This window comes from Hyaena hyaena, unplaced genomic scaffold, assembly GCF_003009895.1.
Source record: "Hyaena hyaena isolate Hyena2069 unplaced genomic scaffold, ASM300989v1 scaffold_135, whole genome shotgun sequence".
NCBI classification, from domain to species: Eukaryota; Metazoa; Chordata; class Mammalia; order Carnivora; family Hyaenidae; genus Hyaena; species Hyaena hyaena.
This window is the reverse complement of record NW_024080767.1, coordinates 921212-938585: the sequence shown is the minus strand read 5'-3', so window position 1 is coordinate 938585 and position 17374 is coordinate 921212. Positions and strand designations below refer to the sequence as shown.

Below are 17374 nucleotides of genomic sequence, written 5' to 3'. Positions count from 1 at the left end.
TTTCACCTTGACTACTCCAGGCTCCTCTAGACAGACATCCCTTAAGGGGTTCTTTCACATGCCACCTCTAGACTAGAATCTGTTGGTTATACTGCAACTCTCACACCTACCAAGGTTGTTGGCCTGCCAATCCCAGCATCATGGAGCCGTAGAAACAAGGGACAGAGGGTGACCATGCTTGTGCCTCCTTCTGACCCCTACAAGGCACTGAAGTGTGTGTTGGTGGTATAAGGCCAGGATTGGAGAAAAGGGTTTTTAGCTATTGGAATTCCGGGTCCTTAGCGAGGATCAGGTGGAACCCCTTCCTAAAAAGACAGAATGATCAAGTGAGGAAGTTGGGGGTCATGAATGAATAGTTACTACCTATAATCCCAGAAGTTCTGGTGCAAAGTTGAGTATCTGGAGAGCCTTCCACCTAAGAAACATTACTTTCTTGTACATTATCATGAGAACACCTTGGTTGGACTATCTGGAAATTCTACCTCTGGATCTCAATCCACAAATCCAGGCTGTCCCAGGGGGGCGGAGGGTGCTGCTGCCATAAAGGAGTCAGGATCGCCATCTGAGCAGGGAACAGCACTGACAGTTCAAAATCAGGCAATAAACCCCATCTCAGTGGAATCCTCTAGGCTTAAGGTTCAGCCTATGTAAGTGGTGGAACATTCCTGCAGGTGACTACAGAGGAGATTCCTCAATGTTCTGCCTCTCTGAACCAAAGGAAATTTCCAAATAGAGCTGTATTTGGAAGTATGAAATTAGGCAATCGGGTGGAACATTGCCTGAATATGTCTGGAGACAGATACATTCTGCCTTGACTTCTGGGAGCACCTAGTGAATACTGCCATCCTCATTTCAGCCAATAGTGATGTGGTCAGCTCACCAGAGAAGTCCATATCTTTGTTAGCAAGCTCCTGGTGAACGTAGTTTCCAGAAAGAGTATTTTGCTTCTCTCTTCCAAGGGTAGAGGAGGGTGAAGCTAACTTATCTCTTCAGTGGGGGCCTGCAAGGTATCCTCTGCTACCACTGTGGAAGTAGATACAGAGCGTAAAGAGAAGGGCTGAAAAAAGGCTCTTCCAATCCTACCAGGCCAGATGAAAGAGCTGAACTGGAAAGTCAGGGACCTCAAGGCAAAGAGCACCTAACTGACTGAGAAGCTGGGGGCAGTGCTGGGCAAAGCATCGCTGCCAGGGCTGGCTGCCAAATGCTGGATGAGGCAGGGCCAGAAGTAGGCAACCAGCTTTAAAATGCCAAAGACAGGGGAGTCATGAGCAGGGGGAGGGGCGGTGGTGGTGGACGAGATGGGGAGATGAAGATGACATTGTGATAATAAGCACCCTTGACACATGCACACACTGATGGGTCCCAGGGGCAGAGAAAGCTGAGGTAGAGCTGCAGATAAGGATGTAGTGTTGAAAAATGCACTAATAAAGGCATTTATAGGGCTTTTAAACCTACTCATGATACCATTCAATCCCTTTACAAAAATAACAAAAGTATAAAGAAGATTTCAACTCAATTCTTATCAATTTCTTTTAACGGAGGTTGAGCTCCAAGTTTTGTGGTGCTTTTGGGGTTCTATTTCTTAATTTTATTAATAAAGGAGAGAAGTGTGTATACATCTATTCCAAAGACCTACTGGAGACAGACCATCTGGCAAGGTCACATAATACAGGGGGGGAAACAGGGTTTATAATACATTAGGAGAATCTTCTAAAAGTTATAATTTGTGGAAGGGTGATTCAGGTTGCTAGTGAGATCACAGAAGGGTGAGAAAGGTGCATCACAATCTGATTATGGGCCCCTTTTAAGAAGTATTTCTGGATGGTTCAAGATGGTTCAACTCGGTCTTTCCTGCAGTTGTGTTGGATTTTTTTTCCTGGTGCGTGATAGTTCTGTTTCCACTTAGTTCCAGGCGGTTGGAGGTGGTGGAATCCCAGGATCTTCAGATTATGTCATTGCTCAGGAAGGATAAGTGTGTGAAGGAAGAAGTCCTTAGCAATCGGGAATGGGCTGTCTTGTTCCTAAGGCTGAACTGTTACAGTGTGTATACGAGGGGGAGGGAGCTTTGTGCAGCGGGAGGTAAAAGCTTGGACATCAGATCTATGACTTTTGTAAAACAGTCAGTTTTTCCTTATATTTAGACTTTAGAAGAAGATATTCATCTAAGGGAGAAATGAGATACCTAATGTTCACAGCCAGTAAGATCATTGTAGAAACGACTGGAGAAGGGGAAGAAAAAAAGCACATAATTACCTTCGCTCAGAACAAGAACTACCTTCATTGTCATCCTATTCATATAGGTGCTTTATTTTAAAGTTATGTTAGAAATAAAGTTTAAAATTATGTTTAAAAAATAGAGAATGGTATAAAGTATATGAAAGGAAAAACAAAATGGTAGTCAAAGGACAGAAAGTTAAAGGTAAGTAAACACAAGCTTAAGCAACATGCTATAAGTTAAGCAAACCAAAATGAAAGGTAAGTAAAGCTAGCTAAGAGATCATCTTCAAAATGATGACAAAGGAACAAACAGGGAGGGTTGAGACCCAGACCTAAGGGCCATAAGCCTGAAGCCAGGTACACAGCACCCCCTGAGTCACACTAAAGAGCCTCACATTCAATTACTCTCTGGATGCCAGGGGTCCCTGAAGGAGGGCCGAGGTCTCCGGCACACTCCCCACAGGATCAGGCTGCATAGCGCATCTGTGTGGTTAGGCCTGGAGGCTGCAAGAGTCTGATTAACTCAGGGTGTCCCGAATCATTCTGCCACACCCCAGGTCCACACCCTGGGTCAGCCACTACTGACCTCCACTCATTGCCCAGGAGCAGGGTCCTTCTCCATCTAGTAGACATGTGCCCCTTACTAAGAAGGGTGGTACACTGGGGACCCCAGCTAATTCCTTAACACTCAGGGACTACTTAAGACCTACATATCCAAGGGGCGCCTGGGTGGCTTAGTCGGTTAAGCGTCCGACTTTCACTTAGGTCATGATCTCACGGTTCGTGGGTTCAAGCCCCGCGTCAGGCTCTGTGCTGACTGCCAGCTCAGAGCCTGGAGCCTGTTTCAGTCTGTGACTCCCTCTCTCTCTGACCCTCCCCTGCTCATGCTGTCTCTCTCTCTCTCCTAGAAATAAAAACATTAAAAAAAATTAAAAAAAAAAAGACCTACATATCCAAGAAATTCTTTCTAATATTCCTTTTAGAGTATCTGCTTTTCAAATTTCACAGGCTGAAGCAGGGGGAAGCCCTGAGTCTCAGAGGTGGGACACTGAGCTGCCAAACAGAAGGAAGGGCTCTGTTGAATACCTGTGAGGATTTCAGAAAAGGGCCCTGGGTTTGAATCCTGACTTGGCCATTCACTAGCTATCTGAGAAATTTGAGAAAATTACGTCTCCGGGAGCTTCGGCTTCAACTTATTAAGTATTATCAGCATATCATTACTATGTGATTGTGTGCACAGTAATTAGGTCAGGGAATACATCTGGCACAGGTAACGCAGTGCTTTTGTTTAAAAGTCAGAATAACCAGAGATTAAGGAAGCAGTTGGAGGGTGGCATAGCTACCCAACATGTCAGAACTCACCTTTCCATGAAAGTGACTCCATTAAGTGACTCCATGGGGCATCCTGATGAGGATACTCATTAGCCAGGAAGGGGTCAAACTCTGCTTTCAGAGGAAGGGCAACTTCTATCCATTTTCCTCAAGGAAGGGTCTTAACCATTGAGGCTCCCACAAGCTTAGAGCCATTTGTCTCTCCCTTGGAAGAAGTGGTGACATGACAGGAGGGATCTCTTTCAGAACCACCTGACATAGTTGTCAGCCACACAGTAACTGTGCAACGGTGGTATCTTCTTCCCCTGAAGACCTCTCTGCGCAAGAGGGCGGAGCTGTGTGCCCAGGCTGGGTGGGCATGCTCCTACCTGGAACAGAGATGAGGCTACAGTAACCGTAGAAGGGCCATCCCAGGGGCCATCTCCCTCTAACTTCAAGTCAGGGCAGAAGTTCAGGGGCTGGTCTCAGGAAAGCGCTTCTTTTACTTAGCTGAATATCCCAAAATATAACAGGTTTTAAAGCAGCGATCAAGACATATTTGCTTGCACAGTGGGGGTGGGAGGGTGGGGCAGAGGAGGGATGAGAGTAAATCTCTAAAAAAGAAAGGCACAGCACCCAGGTTCTAATTCTTTACTTTAATGCCATGTGAGGGTACTGAGGCTCCATGCACCAAAGCGCTCACAGACAGGGAGTGAACAAACATAGGAAATGTTATACCATGTACACAAACCCGACATCGCACGGAAGGGAGACAATGGACCCAGGTGACCCCCCCATACTCCAGAGACAACCTGTTCCTATACCCAATCTTTGTTCCCTCCTCCTCAGCCTCTGCCGACCCACCCTTCTCCCGATTCACATTTGTATACATGTATGTTTCTTCCAGAATTCCAAAAAGTGCCTCTCCCACCCCAGTCCCTCACACTCCCGCTTCTGCTGAATAGAAGCCTCCCTCTTTTAAGGATCACAAGGCAGACACTATCTTCATGAAAGAGCCCCAGCAAAATGGTACCCAAGCAAGCTTAATCACTTAGAATCAAATAGGGACAGAAGATATGCAAAAGGATATTTGAAATTCTAACTGGGATCAGTGTGAGTAGTTTTTGTTTTGTTGTTGCTGTCGTTTGTCTTAACCTCTTCAAAATCCAGCTTAGACCAAGAGTGCATGCTGAGGCTCACCCCACTTTGTGGCCTGCAAATGCCATTCTTCCTAGTCTTCCAACAAGCGACTCAGAACAGGAAGATACTGTCACCTGACCAGCCTGAGGCACACAGTTCAGACAGCTCCCAGAATATCCTCAGCCCCAGGAAGAAAGAATAGAAACTTTTCAGAGCTTACAGTTGACTCCTTTCCACGTGATAAGCACTGGACAGCCTTGTGAATTAACCAAGGGTAGAATAAGGGTGGTAGCAAGTCTTCTATTTCTTCTAGTTAGAGTATTACCCAAAGAATTCCCCCTTCTGGGATGGTGTGATGTGTTCCATTGTCGTTTTGTGTCAACCTTTTTTGTTGTCATTAATTAACTTTTTCATTTTTATTGAATATTGTTGTGGCTCCTATTGTACCATACAATCCTGTGTCCTAAAGCTTTCACCTTCCCAACCAGTGAGCATGACACCTGGCAGCAAAGGTGCCCACAAGTCAAACGCCACATAAGCTCCAAAGGCAGGCCCTTTGCTTTGACCCATCAACATTATGCACAAGAATGCTAAGAAAATATACCCCCTTCTGATCAGGAAAAAGTGTTCATCCTTTGGGGCCCTCCATCCTAATCCAATCCTTCTTATGCTTTAAACTTGACCAGTTGGAGATGAGAAAGGATACAACTGGGAGAAGTCTCTTCCTCAGATATGACCTGTATTTGGAAGCCAGTACCACAAACCGCCACAATCAAAAAGCACTTTTCAGCCTGGCGTTGGCTTCTCATCAGAGAATGGCCAAACTGGGCCACTGAAATCTTTTACTTCAAAGAGCTCTAAGCCGGCTGCCAGTATCCCTGCGCTGCCTGGTCTACTGGCCCGGTGCCTTGTCTCCCCCACAACGGCACAGAACACGGCACTGTGAGAACAACACAGGGGCAGAGCGGATCCAAAGGGGTGTCTCTAGCAAGAGGCACAGGGACAGTGTCCTTATGCAGCATCCCTGTAGCCCCCCGCTTGTCTTCAGGACCTGTTTTTGAGCAAAGCCAATCACTCAATCTTCTGTGTATGGACTTGAAACAACCAAGTACTGTGACGCTCTGTGACAAGGGTGGGAGAAAGAAGCGGCCAAGGCCAGACTCTGGAAAGCACTGGGATTAATCATCTGCTTTCTACTCACACTGCCTTTCTCCTGAATAGCCTGCCTCAGTGTCTGCCTAAAAATGAATCTATATTAGGCAGTAATACCAACTGAAGCAACTTAAATGAGACACTTCTGTTCGAACGAGACAAGAGGCGTGCTGGTGGGCTACGTTTCAAGCAGGGACATCAGAAAAGTGTCCAGGACTCCAGAAAAGTGAAGATTCGTCTATGGCTGAGAACAACAGAGAGAATGCATATCTCGGAACCTGAACAACTGACTGTACGTATACTTTCCTCTTAGATCTCATTCTGGTCTGTATAGGGGCGCCTGGGTGGCTTAGTCGGTTAAGCATCCGACTTTCGCTTAGATCATGATCTCGCGGTTCCTGGGTTCGAGCCCCGCGTCGGGCTCTGTGCTGACTGCCAGCTCGGAGCCTGGAGCCTGTTTCAGAGTCTGTGTCTCCCTCTCTCTCTGACCCTCCCCTGCTCACGCTGTCTCTCTCTCTCTCTTAGAAATAAATAAAAATATTAAAAAAAAAAAAAAAAGAATACAGTATAAGAGTGCAAAACCAGGCCCTGGAATCCCTGTTCCCACAGAGGGCCAGGAGGTCGCCGCCCTGTCAAGGAGTTCTGCCAAGGTCCAAGGCTTGGCCTTCTATTCCTCAGAAAGATACAGACATCTTTAGCTACCCCTTCCCTACCTCACCAATCTGCTCTTGTAGGACTGAGACCAATGAGGCTTTCCTCACTCGTTTTTTTCCACATAAGAAATTCTCTACAAAACACCCAGGAACAGTCAAGCACAATCCCAGGGAGAAGTCCTTAGTGCAGCTCAGAAATGTTATGTTCCAATTCCTGGTGCTGCATAGCTCTCCCTTTCGGAGATGCATGTCCGCCTCCTGACTGACTGCCCTAGTCTGCACGTGGAGCAAGAAGGAAATGCAGTGGGAACAGAACCTTGTGGATGTTTTTCTCCCCCAGAAATGTGGATGGTAAAACATGATGGAGGTTTGCTGCTATCTTCCTACAGCTCCCGGTATAGCTGTGCCTCCCACCCAACCCTTTCTTTGCTTCCTCACAACAGACACTCTCCGAGGAGAACATTAGCAGGATGAAGCAATAGGGTTAAAAAAACAGGGGGTTTCTATCTAAGGAGGTTCACCACAAATTGGATGCTAACACATGAAATGGCAGCCAAAGAGCTATTTTGAGCCTCTAGAAAGGATGTTACATTTCAAAGATAACAGAAGATCTATGCAACTTGCCTGCTTGATTCAGGGAAATCTTCAAAAGGAACCTGTGAAATCTGCATTACAGCCCTGAGAAGATAACCCTTCAAGCAAGGAAGGTTGGTGGAAGGTAGGAGAAGCCAAGGCCCTAAAGCAGGGCTGTAAACATTGTGCTTTTCTAAGGCCAACCTGGTACATGGCTTTGGCAACTATGGTTACATCTCCAAAGGGTGGTGAAGAATCTGTTCCAGGAGGAAGAGTCTTTCCACATCCTAAAACAAAGCACGGAACTATCCCTGGGGGAAGAGGCAGAGAAGATGCTTCTTCTTCAGCCAGGGGCTGTGAGGCGGCTACTTGGGTAAATCCCTCATCGTACTGTGTGTTCACACCTATACTCTAGGCATAAGGAAGGGATGCTTGAACAGGTTTGAGGAAGTGATTATGCCTACGACAGTTTGGTAGCGTGGCTCTAAAAAGGGCAGAGACTCTCTTGTGAGATCAAGAGAGTGACAAAACCTCTCTGGACTTTCCGGTCAAGCCCTAGCAAGCCAGACCCCGTAAGCCTCAGGCAAAGACTGCTGTGCCTTGAGGAAAGGTCAGGTGAATCCAGGCACCAGGTCCTTGTGGGCCACAGGCCCTGAGCCTGACCCCGAGGTACAGCTGGGAGAGCTCCGTCCCCTTGGAGCGGTGCCTCAGGACTTGGTCCTCACCTCAGCAGGTCTGGGGCAGTCAGTATCCCTTCCAGGGATCTTACTCCCAGCACCACTAAGGGGAGTGGACGCCCTCCCTGACAGGACTCTGTTCCCTGCCCGGGCTACTCACCACCATGTGATCTTGAACTCATAGATGGGGCGCTTGCAGTAGTAGTGGTTGATGAGGTGCTTGTCACACACCCCGATGCACTGATGGTCCACAGTGAGGCCCTGGGCTGAGAGGTCCGTGACCAGGCAGTGCAGTAGGTCATAAACATCAGCCACAGCCTCCCAGGGCCCAAAAGACACATCCACTTCGCAGTGGTGCTCAAACAGCTGCCCATCACTCTCACTCCGCTCGAAGCGCAGGGAGTTGAGAAGCGGACACTCGTAGGGGGTGATGGGCATCTCCTCCTTGAAGACACAGACCTTGAGCTTGGCAAAACGGGCCTTCCGCTGTACTGCACGCAGCCGGGCAATCTCCACAATCCGCTCCAAATGGTCTATGGGGGTGAACACAGCACCCATCACTGGGACAGGGGTCAGGAGGTCGGGGGGGCGGGGGGCAAGGCAGTGTCAGGGGCACGAAGAGAGAGCCCTAGGGAAGGCATGATCCAACAGGGAAGAGGCAGATCCTGGGGAAGGGACTCCGGGCCTATGAAGGGTGCAAACTTAAAACAGGGGGTCATGGATCTCAAAGGCAAAAGGGAAACCAAAAGGATAGAATGAAGACAATCCTTTTGACATGTGATTTGAGGATGTCACAGGCAAAGTAGGCCCCATTCAACCTGAATCTTCCAAGTCTGATTGGGAGGGGAGGGCAGAAAGGGAAGTAGGAATGTCTCCGGTCTTGAGTAATATAGATGCATCTTGGCCCCGCCTCTTCTGGTGAACACCGAGGCACACATGGGTGCCTTGCAACCCCCCTTTCCCACACCTCGAGCACCCTGAGCAGTTGACCCCTCACCTTTGTAATAAGGCATGAGTCCCAGAAATGCCTGGCGCACCTTCTCCCCCTTCAGAGGCTGCATGTTCTCGAGCTGCTCCAGGAGGGGCCCGATGGCATAGTACTGAGCCTCTTTGTACACAGCCCGTACACGCTCCCGGGGTGGCAGGTCCCCCGAGCGCAGGAAATTCAGCACATCTCTGAGCAGGAAGGAAAGAGGGTTGGTGAGGAGGAGCTCAGGGATCTGGGCAGTGCCACAACGTGGTTAGAGCACAGAGTCTGGAACCAGACTACTAGCTGTGTGACCTTGGAGAGGTGAACTTAACCTCTTTGTGCCTTGATTTTCCCATGTGTAAAATGAGGGAAAATTAAAAAACTACCCTGTAATGGTATGAAGGGATTAAATGAGTTAATAAATAAAAATACCTGGCACAAGGTAAGTCCTCAATAAGCATTAGTAGCTGTTATAATCAGCATCATCATTATTACATTTATAATTATCATTAGGTATAGAATATTTATTTTACTAGGTATTGCTATTATTGGGTATATATAGGAATAATGGAAAGATACACATTCTAGGCTCCTTAAGACATATATATTTAAATTGAGGTATAATTAATATGCAACAAATGTACAAATCTTTTTTTTTCAAATGTACAAATCTTAATTGTATAGTTTGATTATAACCACCACCTAGACCAAGATATAGAACACTTCCATCTCCTTAAAGTTTCCCTCTGCCTCTTCTCATTCGATCCCAGAATTCTTCTATCAACAAAGATTAGCTTTGCCTCATCTTGAAATTCATGTAAGTGGAAGCACACAGTAGCTTCGCTCCTGTGCCTAGCTTCTCTCCTTTGACACAATGTTTCTGAGATTCATCCCCTCTATTGTGTGTAACAGTACCTTGTTTCTTTTTATTGCTAGGTAGAGCAGCATTGGTTGGATCTACTATAACTGATTTACCCATTGATGGACAGTTGAGTTATTTCCAGTTTGGGGCGCTTATGAGTAAAGTTGTGACCAACTTTCCTGTATAAGACTTTCTGTGGACACATGCACCAACTTCTCTTCGCTAAATATTAGGAGAATCGTTCAGTCATAAGGTGAAGTACGTGCTTAACAAAATGGTTGTCGCATTTTAGGTTTCCACTAGCAATGTAGAAGCATTCCTCATTTTTGGTATTTCCTTGCCATTCGTCTTATTCTGTAGCTATATGGACAGCAAATGCTACCCTGAACACCTGGAAAAATTGGTTCTTGGAATGAAATGAAAATCACATGCTGCGTTTTCTTAAAATAAAAATTCAGTTCTTTTAATTCCATCTTCTTCAGATTCTTTGGTGCTAAGAGTAATCAGATCCATCACCAGTTAAGTGTGGGAAGATCTCTTCTGTAAAGAGATGTGAGTAAACCCCAAGATCAAGATGTTGCCTCAATAGTTAGTCTATGACCATGATGTGACAGCAGTTAACACTCACTAAGTATTAATCTGGGTCAGCTACTATTCGTGTGTTATCCCATTTAATCCCTTCAATGACATTTAAGTACCATCTTAGGTCCGTTTTTAAATGAAGTGAAAGAGAGGTTAAAGAATACCCGTACTCAAGGAGCCACAGCCAGCAGAGGCCCAGATGCACACGTGGTTGACTCCACACCCACAGGGGTCCAGACTCTAGTCCAAAGTGCTATTCACCCATCACAGTGGGTGATCGCCCCAGGTGGTGACCCAAGGAGCCTCCCTGGTGGGTGCTAGGGACACATGAGCTGCCCCAGCAGAGAAATGTACCTGATCAAATGCCCTCAGGCCCTATTTTATTTTCTCTGATCTTTAAGCAACTTCATCTGCTGATGATGAATCACAGACCATTGGAGTCTAGCAGCCTGAGGATAAATGCCACAATGTCCTGCTTTCTGCCACACCCTGGCCCGGCTCTGACCCTCTCCAGCTATGGCCACCTGGGCATGGGCACATCAGCCTAGCCAAGCCCTGTTCCTCCTCCCCACAACCCCTTCTCAAGTTAGTCCTCCAGGATCTTAAGCAAACCATGGTCTGCTCTGAAAAACATGACCCCGGGGCAAGGCCCAGCTAAGAGCACTGTGGGAGTTGCCAGCTGGGGCCAGCACTTTCCTCCCCCAAACAGCCTGCAAACAAAAATCTTTTTATAGCTCTGCAGAGCGATGTGACACTTTGTTTTCTCAGCATTGGAGGCAGCTGACAGCCCAATGGGGAAACCCAGATGCTTCAAAGCAAATTGCATGACCCGAGGCTCCTTTCTGAGGATACAAATGACCTTTCTCCCAATCCTACTTGGAGGCCAGCACAGACATGCAGTGGCTGGAGACGTTCTGGCTCCTTAGCTAATTTGCTGAAGGTCAAGAACCATGTCAGTTCTGTAGTCATCTCCAAAGTTAGACTGAAGGGGCAAAGAGCTTCAGCCACATGCTCCGGAAGGACCTGGCCAGGGGTCAGACCAAGGCTCTTTATGTAATGGGCATGGCAGTCCTGTGAGGCAGCTATAATTATTTCTCATTTCACAAGCAAGGAAACTAAAACATAAAGTCTTTAAATTGTTTACGGGTAAGGTGTCAGAAGCCCTCCCTTGGGAAAGGCCATTTTCTTTTTTGAGATTGTGTCTTTCTGGGTTTTAGTGTTAAAATGACAGTCACAGGTGAAGGTGTTTTTTTCCTAAAGGCTTTTCTTGGAAAAATTAAACGATTGCAGTCATATGTTGGCACGTCCTTCACCTTTTCTGTTCATTTGTTCTAAACTATCAAAGATAGTCTGAGAACCACTGTCATATACCATGTCCCTCTCTAAGGGCAATGTGGAGCCCCAGAATATGAATCTGAGGATCTTCCCCATGAAGCTGTCTTGGGGCTCCCCTGCCTATGGGAGGGATCACACCTATTCCACACAGATGACAACTTCCTGGTCTCCAATTTCATCGCATCCAGCCAGTGGGTGTCACCTGGGCTCTCTCTGGCTGTCCGTGTCTCCACCGGGAAAGACACTATGACTATGACTTTTGATCCAATTCAATAAGCATGTTTATTAAATTCCATCAGTACGCTTGCTATTTTCTTTTCTGAGTATTAATGGAAGATACCAAAGCCCCATACCGCAGCCCAGGTCCTACTCACTAGGACCATAAAGTTGGTCATGGAGGGAGAAACATACCCAAAGTGGGTGCCATCCCGGTCAATGAAGTACCGGCCCTCAGCGTCGGTGGGAATGTAATGTCGCCCGCTGAACATGGCCGCCAGCATGGTGTCTTCATAGCGCCGCAGGGTAGACAGGCGTGTGGTGAAGTGAGCCCCTCCAATGTTAAGGGGGACAACCTCAGGAAACTGGAAAGGAACCACCGGCACTTTCAGCCAGGCACTGGAGAATGAGAATGGAGGCTGCTCTGACTGTGCTCTTCTGGGGTCTTACTAGTGCTACCCCATTCAGTCCCCCAAGGATAAAACCCAGGAGTCTTTCTGAATGCTCTTCTCTCTCCTCTCTTTCCCCACACTCATCAGTTGCCAAGTATTACCCACTCCCCCTCCAACAGCCATTAAATCAGGCCTCCACACCCCAATTCTACTATTACTGCTCTAGAGTTCAAGGCCGTCATTGTCTTCCTTTCCACTTCCTGAATTTATCATTTTTATGTCCTTACTCATGCTGTCTTCTCTGTCCAGAATGCTCTTTCCATTCTTCCTCTGTCCATCTAGCAAATGCAGGTGCCCCATATGTGGTGTATGTTGTTCACTGCACAAGGACACCGATCTGAGAGTGATCTGCTAGCCCAGCTGGGTGTACTTCCTTTAATACACACCAAGGCACCATATAGGTGAGCAGCATCCACTCATTCTAAAAGTTTCTCTTCAGGGCCTTTGCATGGCTCAGTCAGTTAGGTAGCTGACTTGATTTCAGCTCAGGTCACCATCCCAGGGTTGTGAGATCGAGCTCCAAGCTGGGCTCCATGCTGAGGCTGGAGCTTGCTTAAGATTCTCTCTCTCCCTCTCCCTCTGCCCCTCCCCAAGTTGTGAGCACATGCGTGCACTCTCTCTTTCTTAAAAAAATAGAGTAAAAGCTTCTCTTTAAGTCTCCCAATTCTGTGAGCATTTCTGCTCTGCTATTCCTCACCTGCACCCGAGACAGAGTTAACTGAACAATCCCTCCATTATGCCTTCACCATGGACCACACTCTCCTCTGCCATATGCCTAGCACGGTACATCGGCAGTTATTGTCCTCTGTCGGCCCACCCTTCTAGACCTCAAGCTTCCTGAGGGCAGGGACAGCATCTTGCTCACTAATCATGAGGCCACCCACAGCAGGGCTCACAGATGTCTGTGGAACCATTCCAGGCAACCACTCCTCATTCTTTATACCTCACCGCTTCTTTCTTAATCTGCAGAGTGACATCAGTCTCCAGTCTAGCTAAGGCTCTGGGGACAAGGGCAGGGGGAGGGACAGGGAATGGTGGTATAGGTTTGCCAGGAGAAGCTCTAGGTTCTCTCTAAAATACTCAGGACCTTTGTATGGGGGGAGTGGAGGGTGGGAATATCTTTCACTGCTTGTGGTTTTAAAGAAATGAAGCCTGTTCTCTCTTTAAAAAAAATTTTTTTTTAATGTCTTATTTATTTCTGAGAGAGACAGTGTGAGCCGGGGAGGGTCAGTGAGAGAGGGAGACACAGAATCTGAAACAGGCTCCAGGTTCTGAGCTAGCTGTCAGCACAGAGCCCGACGCGAGGCTTCAACCCACGAACCTTGAGATCACGACCTGAGCCAAAGTCGGATGCTTAACCAGCTGAGCCACCCAGGCGCCCCGAAGCCAGTTCTCTCTAATTTTCCCACAAACCTCTAGATTGACTGAAATTTTATACCAGTGCATACTTTTCAATATTACAACATCTCTAAGGCGCCAGTGTATATTTATCTAGATACTCCTTTCCCCCAGCTTTCCAGGGTTTTCCCCACACATTTTTTTAAGGTATAGGTGACACACAATGTTACATTGGTTTTGCGTGTGTGACACAGTGATTTGACAAGTGTTTACATGGTATGCTTACAAGTATAGCTACCACCTGTCACCACATATTGCTATTATGATTTCACTGACTGTATTCCTTACGTTGTACTTTTTATCCCTGTGACTTATTCATTCCATTACGGGATGCAAATACCTCCCACTCCCCTTCACCCATTTTGCCCATCCCTCCACCCTCCCTGACCTCTGGCAACCACCAGCTTGTTCTCTGTGTTTATGGGTCTGTGTATGCTTTCTTTTTGTTTGTTTGTTTTGGTTTTTAGATTCCACATGTAAGTAAAATAATATCAACTTTTAAATCCTTTGTGAAATAAAGTAGGATACAAATACCTTAAATCAAAGCTCCCCAGAGCCTAGTGCAGTGCCTGGCACTCAGTAAAGACCCAAATATGCATTAAATGTATGAGGGAATGAATGAATGAGTGAATGAATGAATGAAACAGAAAGGTTATGTACAGTTCTTCTGTGTGTATGAGCTGTTACTCTTCTGCAACCAAAGGGTAGCAAATGCCTTCTACTTACTCTATAGCTCCAAGAAAACTGTTTGATGTGCAGAGCAAGGACTCAAATATTATTTTAGGATAAGAATACTTTACATTTCTGGAGCTTTGTACACCTTTTCCAAGGATATCTCATCCCAATCCAAGTGTTTGCTCCACAGTAGAGCTGAAAAGACTGAGGCACAGAGGAAAAAGCAACCAAAAACAGCTTGGGATCTCACATGGAACCATGTATCTGTGGGAGCCGGCCTAGGTCTCTGCGTCTTGCGCCCTTGCTCTCCAATGCCATTGTTGCTCCCATGGCAGTGCATGGAGAGTAAGCACCACAGTGTTCCTAATGGCTTTCTCCCTCCCCCCCTCCCCCCGACCCCCACCGGACTGCAAAGAGTACTTCTAGAGTTTTGCTCATGGTTATAAGTGTTTCATGATGTCGAGAGGGCACAGGCTTCTAATCCCAGCCCAGCCCTGCCCCTCAGGAGCTGTCCATTCTCCTAGGACTCCCCCAGCATCAGGGGCTCCCACACCCAGCACTACCTCACCTCCTACCTCCTAGTCTCCCTCTTCAGCGCCCACCAGCGCCCCACCTTCCCTCCCCTTTTCCCTTCTCGAGGGACATTTCAGTTCTAAATGTGATACTGTCACACACATCAAGGCCAGTGGGCGCATCACAGCACAGGAGGCAGTGAAGGAAAGCCATGGAGCTGTCAGGTGAGTGTGGACACATCTATTCATTAGCCTGCTTCTTATCTGCACAGAGTCTCTTACCCGACTTTCTGGGCACCTGGAGGTTGGGTGTGGCCAACCAGACACACAATCCAAAGTCCTCTTCGATTTTCTAGAAGACACTCGCATCTCTGGGGGCTCCGAGGTCCCCTTCCCACAGACTACCCTCCCTCTTCTAGTTGATAAGGATGGGACATAGGGGTGGGAGTAAACCAACGTTGCAGTCAGAGAACACTGAAAGAGGGGGGCGTGGGAATGGGGGGGATCAGGTGCCCCCCGGGACGGTAAGACACACCTGTGCGATTTACTGGAGGGTGAGTGGGCTGGAGAGCTCGGTCCTCTGGCGGGTCCCTCAGCCCGACCCCTGACCCCAGCCTCGGCGCTGCTCACACCCCAAGGTCAGCTCTGCTGGGCACCTGCTCCTCCCTCTGCGCCCCTTCCCACGCCCCACCCCCCGGGTACCTCCTGGGGCAGCAGGGGCAGCGCGTGCCCCGCCTGCGTGGCTGTCGGGGTGGCCGGCTCCAGAAAGTCGTCTTCGGCGTCGGAGCTGGACATGGCACCGTCTGGGCGACGGCTGTCTGGCTCCCGCCCCGTGACTACCACCATCCCTCTGGCTCTGGACAGTGGGCGCGGCTTCGGGCGGGCGGGCGGCGGCAGCCCGGGGCACTAGCGCCGAGCAGCGCCTGGCATGACGCGGCGCGGCCGACGGGCGGGCCCCGGGGACGGAGGGCGCAGCGCGCGAGTGCCGGAGGGCGGCCACTCCCTCAGCGACAATCGGGCCGCGGACCACCGCGCGGACCGCAGGGCCACCGGCCTGACCCGGCCGCCTCCCGCTATTGGCCGAGGCTCCTCTTGCTCCGCCCCTGATTGGCAGGAGGCTTGTCCAGTCCAAGAGCAGGCAACGCGTTCGGCCTGCGCCCGAGTGGCCACTGGGAGCCGGACCTGCTTGCCTGCCCTGCTCTGATTGGTCCTCAGGCCAGCGGGCGCGCCCCTTCCACCCGCTCTCCGCCGGGCGCGCAGGGCGGCGCGCGCGACCGCCACCTCTACGCGGACCCTCCTCGTTGGCTCGCTGGGTGGCTCCCGCATTGGAGTTGACGCCTAGTAACTGGAGAGGAGGCAGGGCTCACGAGCTAGTCGTTCTGTCTTCAGAGCAGTGGGTTCTGTGTCTCCTCGAGCGTCGAAGGCTAGGGAAATCCGGGGGGGCCAGGTCACCTTAGTGGAGGCGGCAGGAGGACATCTGCGGATGCGGAGGACGTGGCGGGAGGACGGCTGAGGGCTCTGAGGTTGTGAGAGGAGGAGGGGCAGCCCTGCGGTTGGGGCCGAAACCTGGGTTTCCGGTTGTTCCTGATGGACTCAAACAGGAATCTGAAAAAAACAAGAAACCTCAAAATAAGAGCAACTGAGTTCAGGTAAAAATGACAGTGACGGTCCATCCTCTACGTGGCAGTTCCGCCGCGGGTGGAGGCAGGCCCTACCCAAAGCAGCTGACATACTGTCTGCAGCCTCAGATGCTGTGTCCCCCAGGAGCGGCTGGGTCAGCTCGGGGACACTCCTAGGCATCACGCTCTGAGCAGTTTCAAACCATTTTTATACCCAGTTCCTTATCTCATCCCACAGTTGTGACCGAAAAGTAAATTGAGACCTAGAAGACTGGAACGGCTTCAGAGAGGTCGGCAGTGAGCTAGAGGCCCAGCACCTCCTCTGTCGGACCAGTCACACACTCCCAGGTGGAGAAGGGTTTTCTCCCTTCAGTTGCATCAAAATCACTGGAGGGGGGGAACCTTGTTAATATACAGATTCCCAGGCCTGCCTCCAGGGAACCTGACTTGGTCTGTGCGGAGTGAAGCCCTTAACATGCCCACTCCTAACAAACTCCCAGGTTATCCTGATGCCGCAGGTGCATGGACCACACTAGGAGTCGCACGGCCCTAAAGAGGGGGTCCCTTGAGGCTTTCTCTTATCTATCACGAGTGCTCTAGCCCTTCTCAACCACACACACACACACACACACACACACACACATACACACACGTGTAACAAAATTTCCTCTTCTGTCCTATGCCAATTAGGATGTTTTCAGCTGTAACAGAAACTGCAACCAAAATTGGCTTACATGAGGGTTTTATCATCTTACCCAACAAGAAGTCCGAGCAGATCCTGGGCTGATTCACTCCACACGGAGTTACCAGGACCAGCTTCCTTCCATTTCTCCACCCTCCCAGACGGCCTCTCCTCCCCCCTAGGAATCCATGGGAGAAAACCACGGAACTAAGGGCTATCGGGGAGATAGTTATTCCAACTCCCTGAGGAAAGGCTGTAGAAAGAAAACGAGAAGGGGGCCCCAGAGGCTCAGGAGGGAGGGAAAGCCATGTGTAACCAGTTTTACATTGCATTCTGAACGTGTTGGAG

General features: G+C 49.0%; 1 protein-coding gene across 2 annotated transcripts; it reads right to left on the bottom strand.

Moving 5' to 3' along the window:
* Positions 1–1519: 1519 nt before the first annotated feature.
* Positions 1520–15788, bottom strand: KCTD7 (potassium channel tetramerization domain containing 7). Of its 2 annotated transcripts, XM_039238068.1 has the most exons (6): positions 15428–15787; positions 11884–12053; positions 8721–8899; positions 7884–8256; positions 3580–3917; positions 1520–2219 (listed from the first exon to the last, which is right to left on the bottom strand). In XM_039238068.1, exons 1-5 carry the CDS (start codon positions 15569–15571, stop codon positions 3914–3916), a joined length of 870 nt encoding a protein of 289 aa, XP_039093999.1. In that variant the 5' UTR covers positions 15572–15787; the 3' UTR covers positions 1520–2219; positions 3580–3913. The 2 variants fall into 2 exon arrangements, with proteins under 2 accessions (XP_039093999.1, XP_039093998.1); XM_039238067.1 differs by lacking the exons at positions 1520–2219; positions 3580–3917 and adding an exon at positions 6319–7333 and having other exon boundaries at positions 15428–15788.
* Between the last annotated feature and the right edge of the window lie 1586 nt (positions 15789–17374).

Excerpts from the sequence above, each read along its gene's own strand:
- KCTD7 (XM_039238067.1), bottom strand. The coding sequence starts at position 15,571 with ATGGTGGTAGTCACGGGGCGGGAGCCAGACAGCCGTCGCCCAGACGGT. Across the intron at positions 12,054-15,427 it reads TGCCCCTGCTGCCCCAGGAG|TTTCCTGAGGTTGTCCCCCT; the intron begins GTACCCGGGGGG and ends GTTCCTTTCCAG. Across the intron at positions 8,257-8,720 it reads ACTCATGCCTTATTACAAAG|ACCATTTGGAGCGGATTGTG; the intron begins GTGAGGGGTCAA and ends TCACCCCCATAG.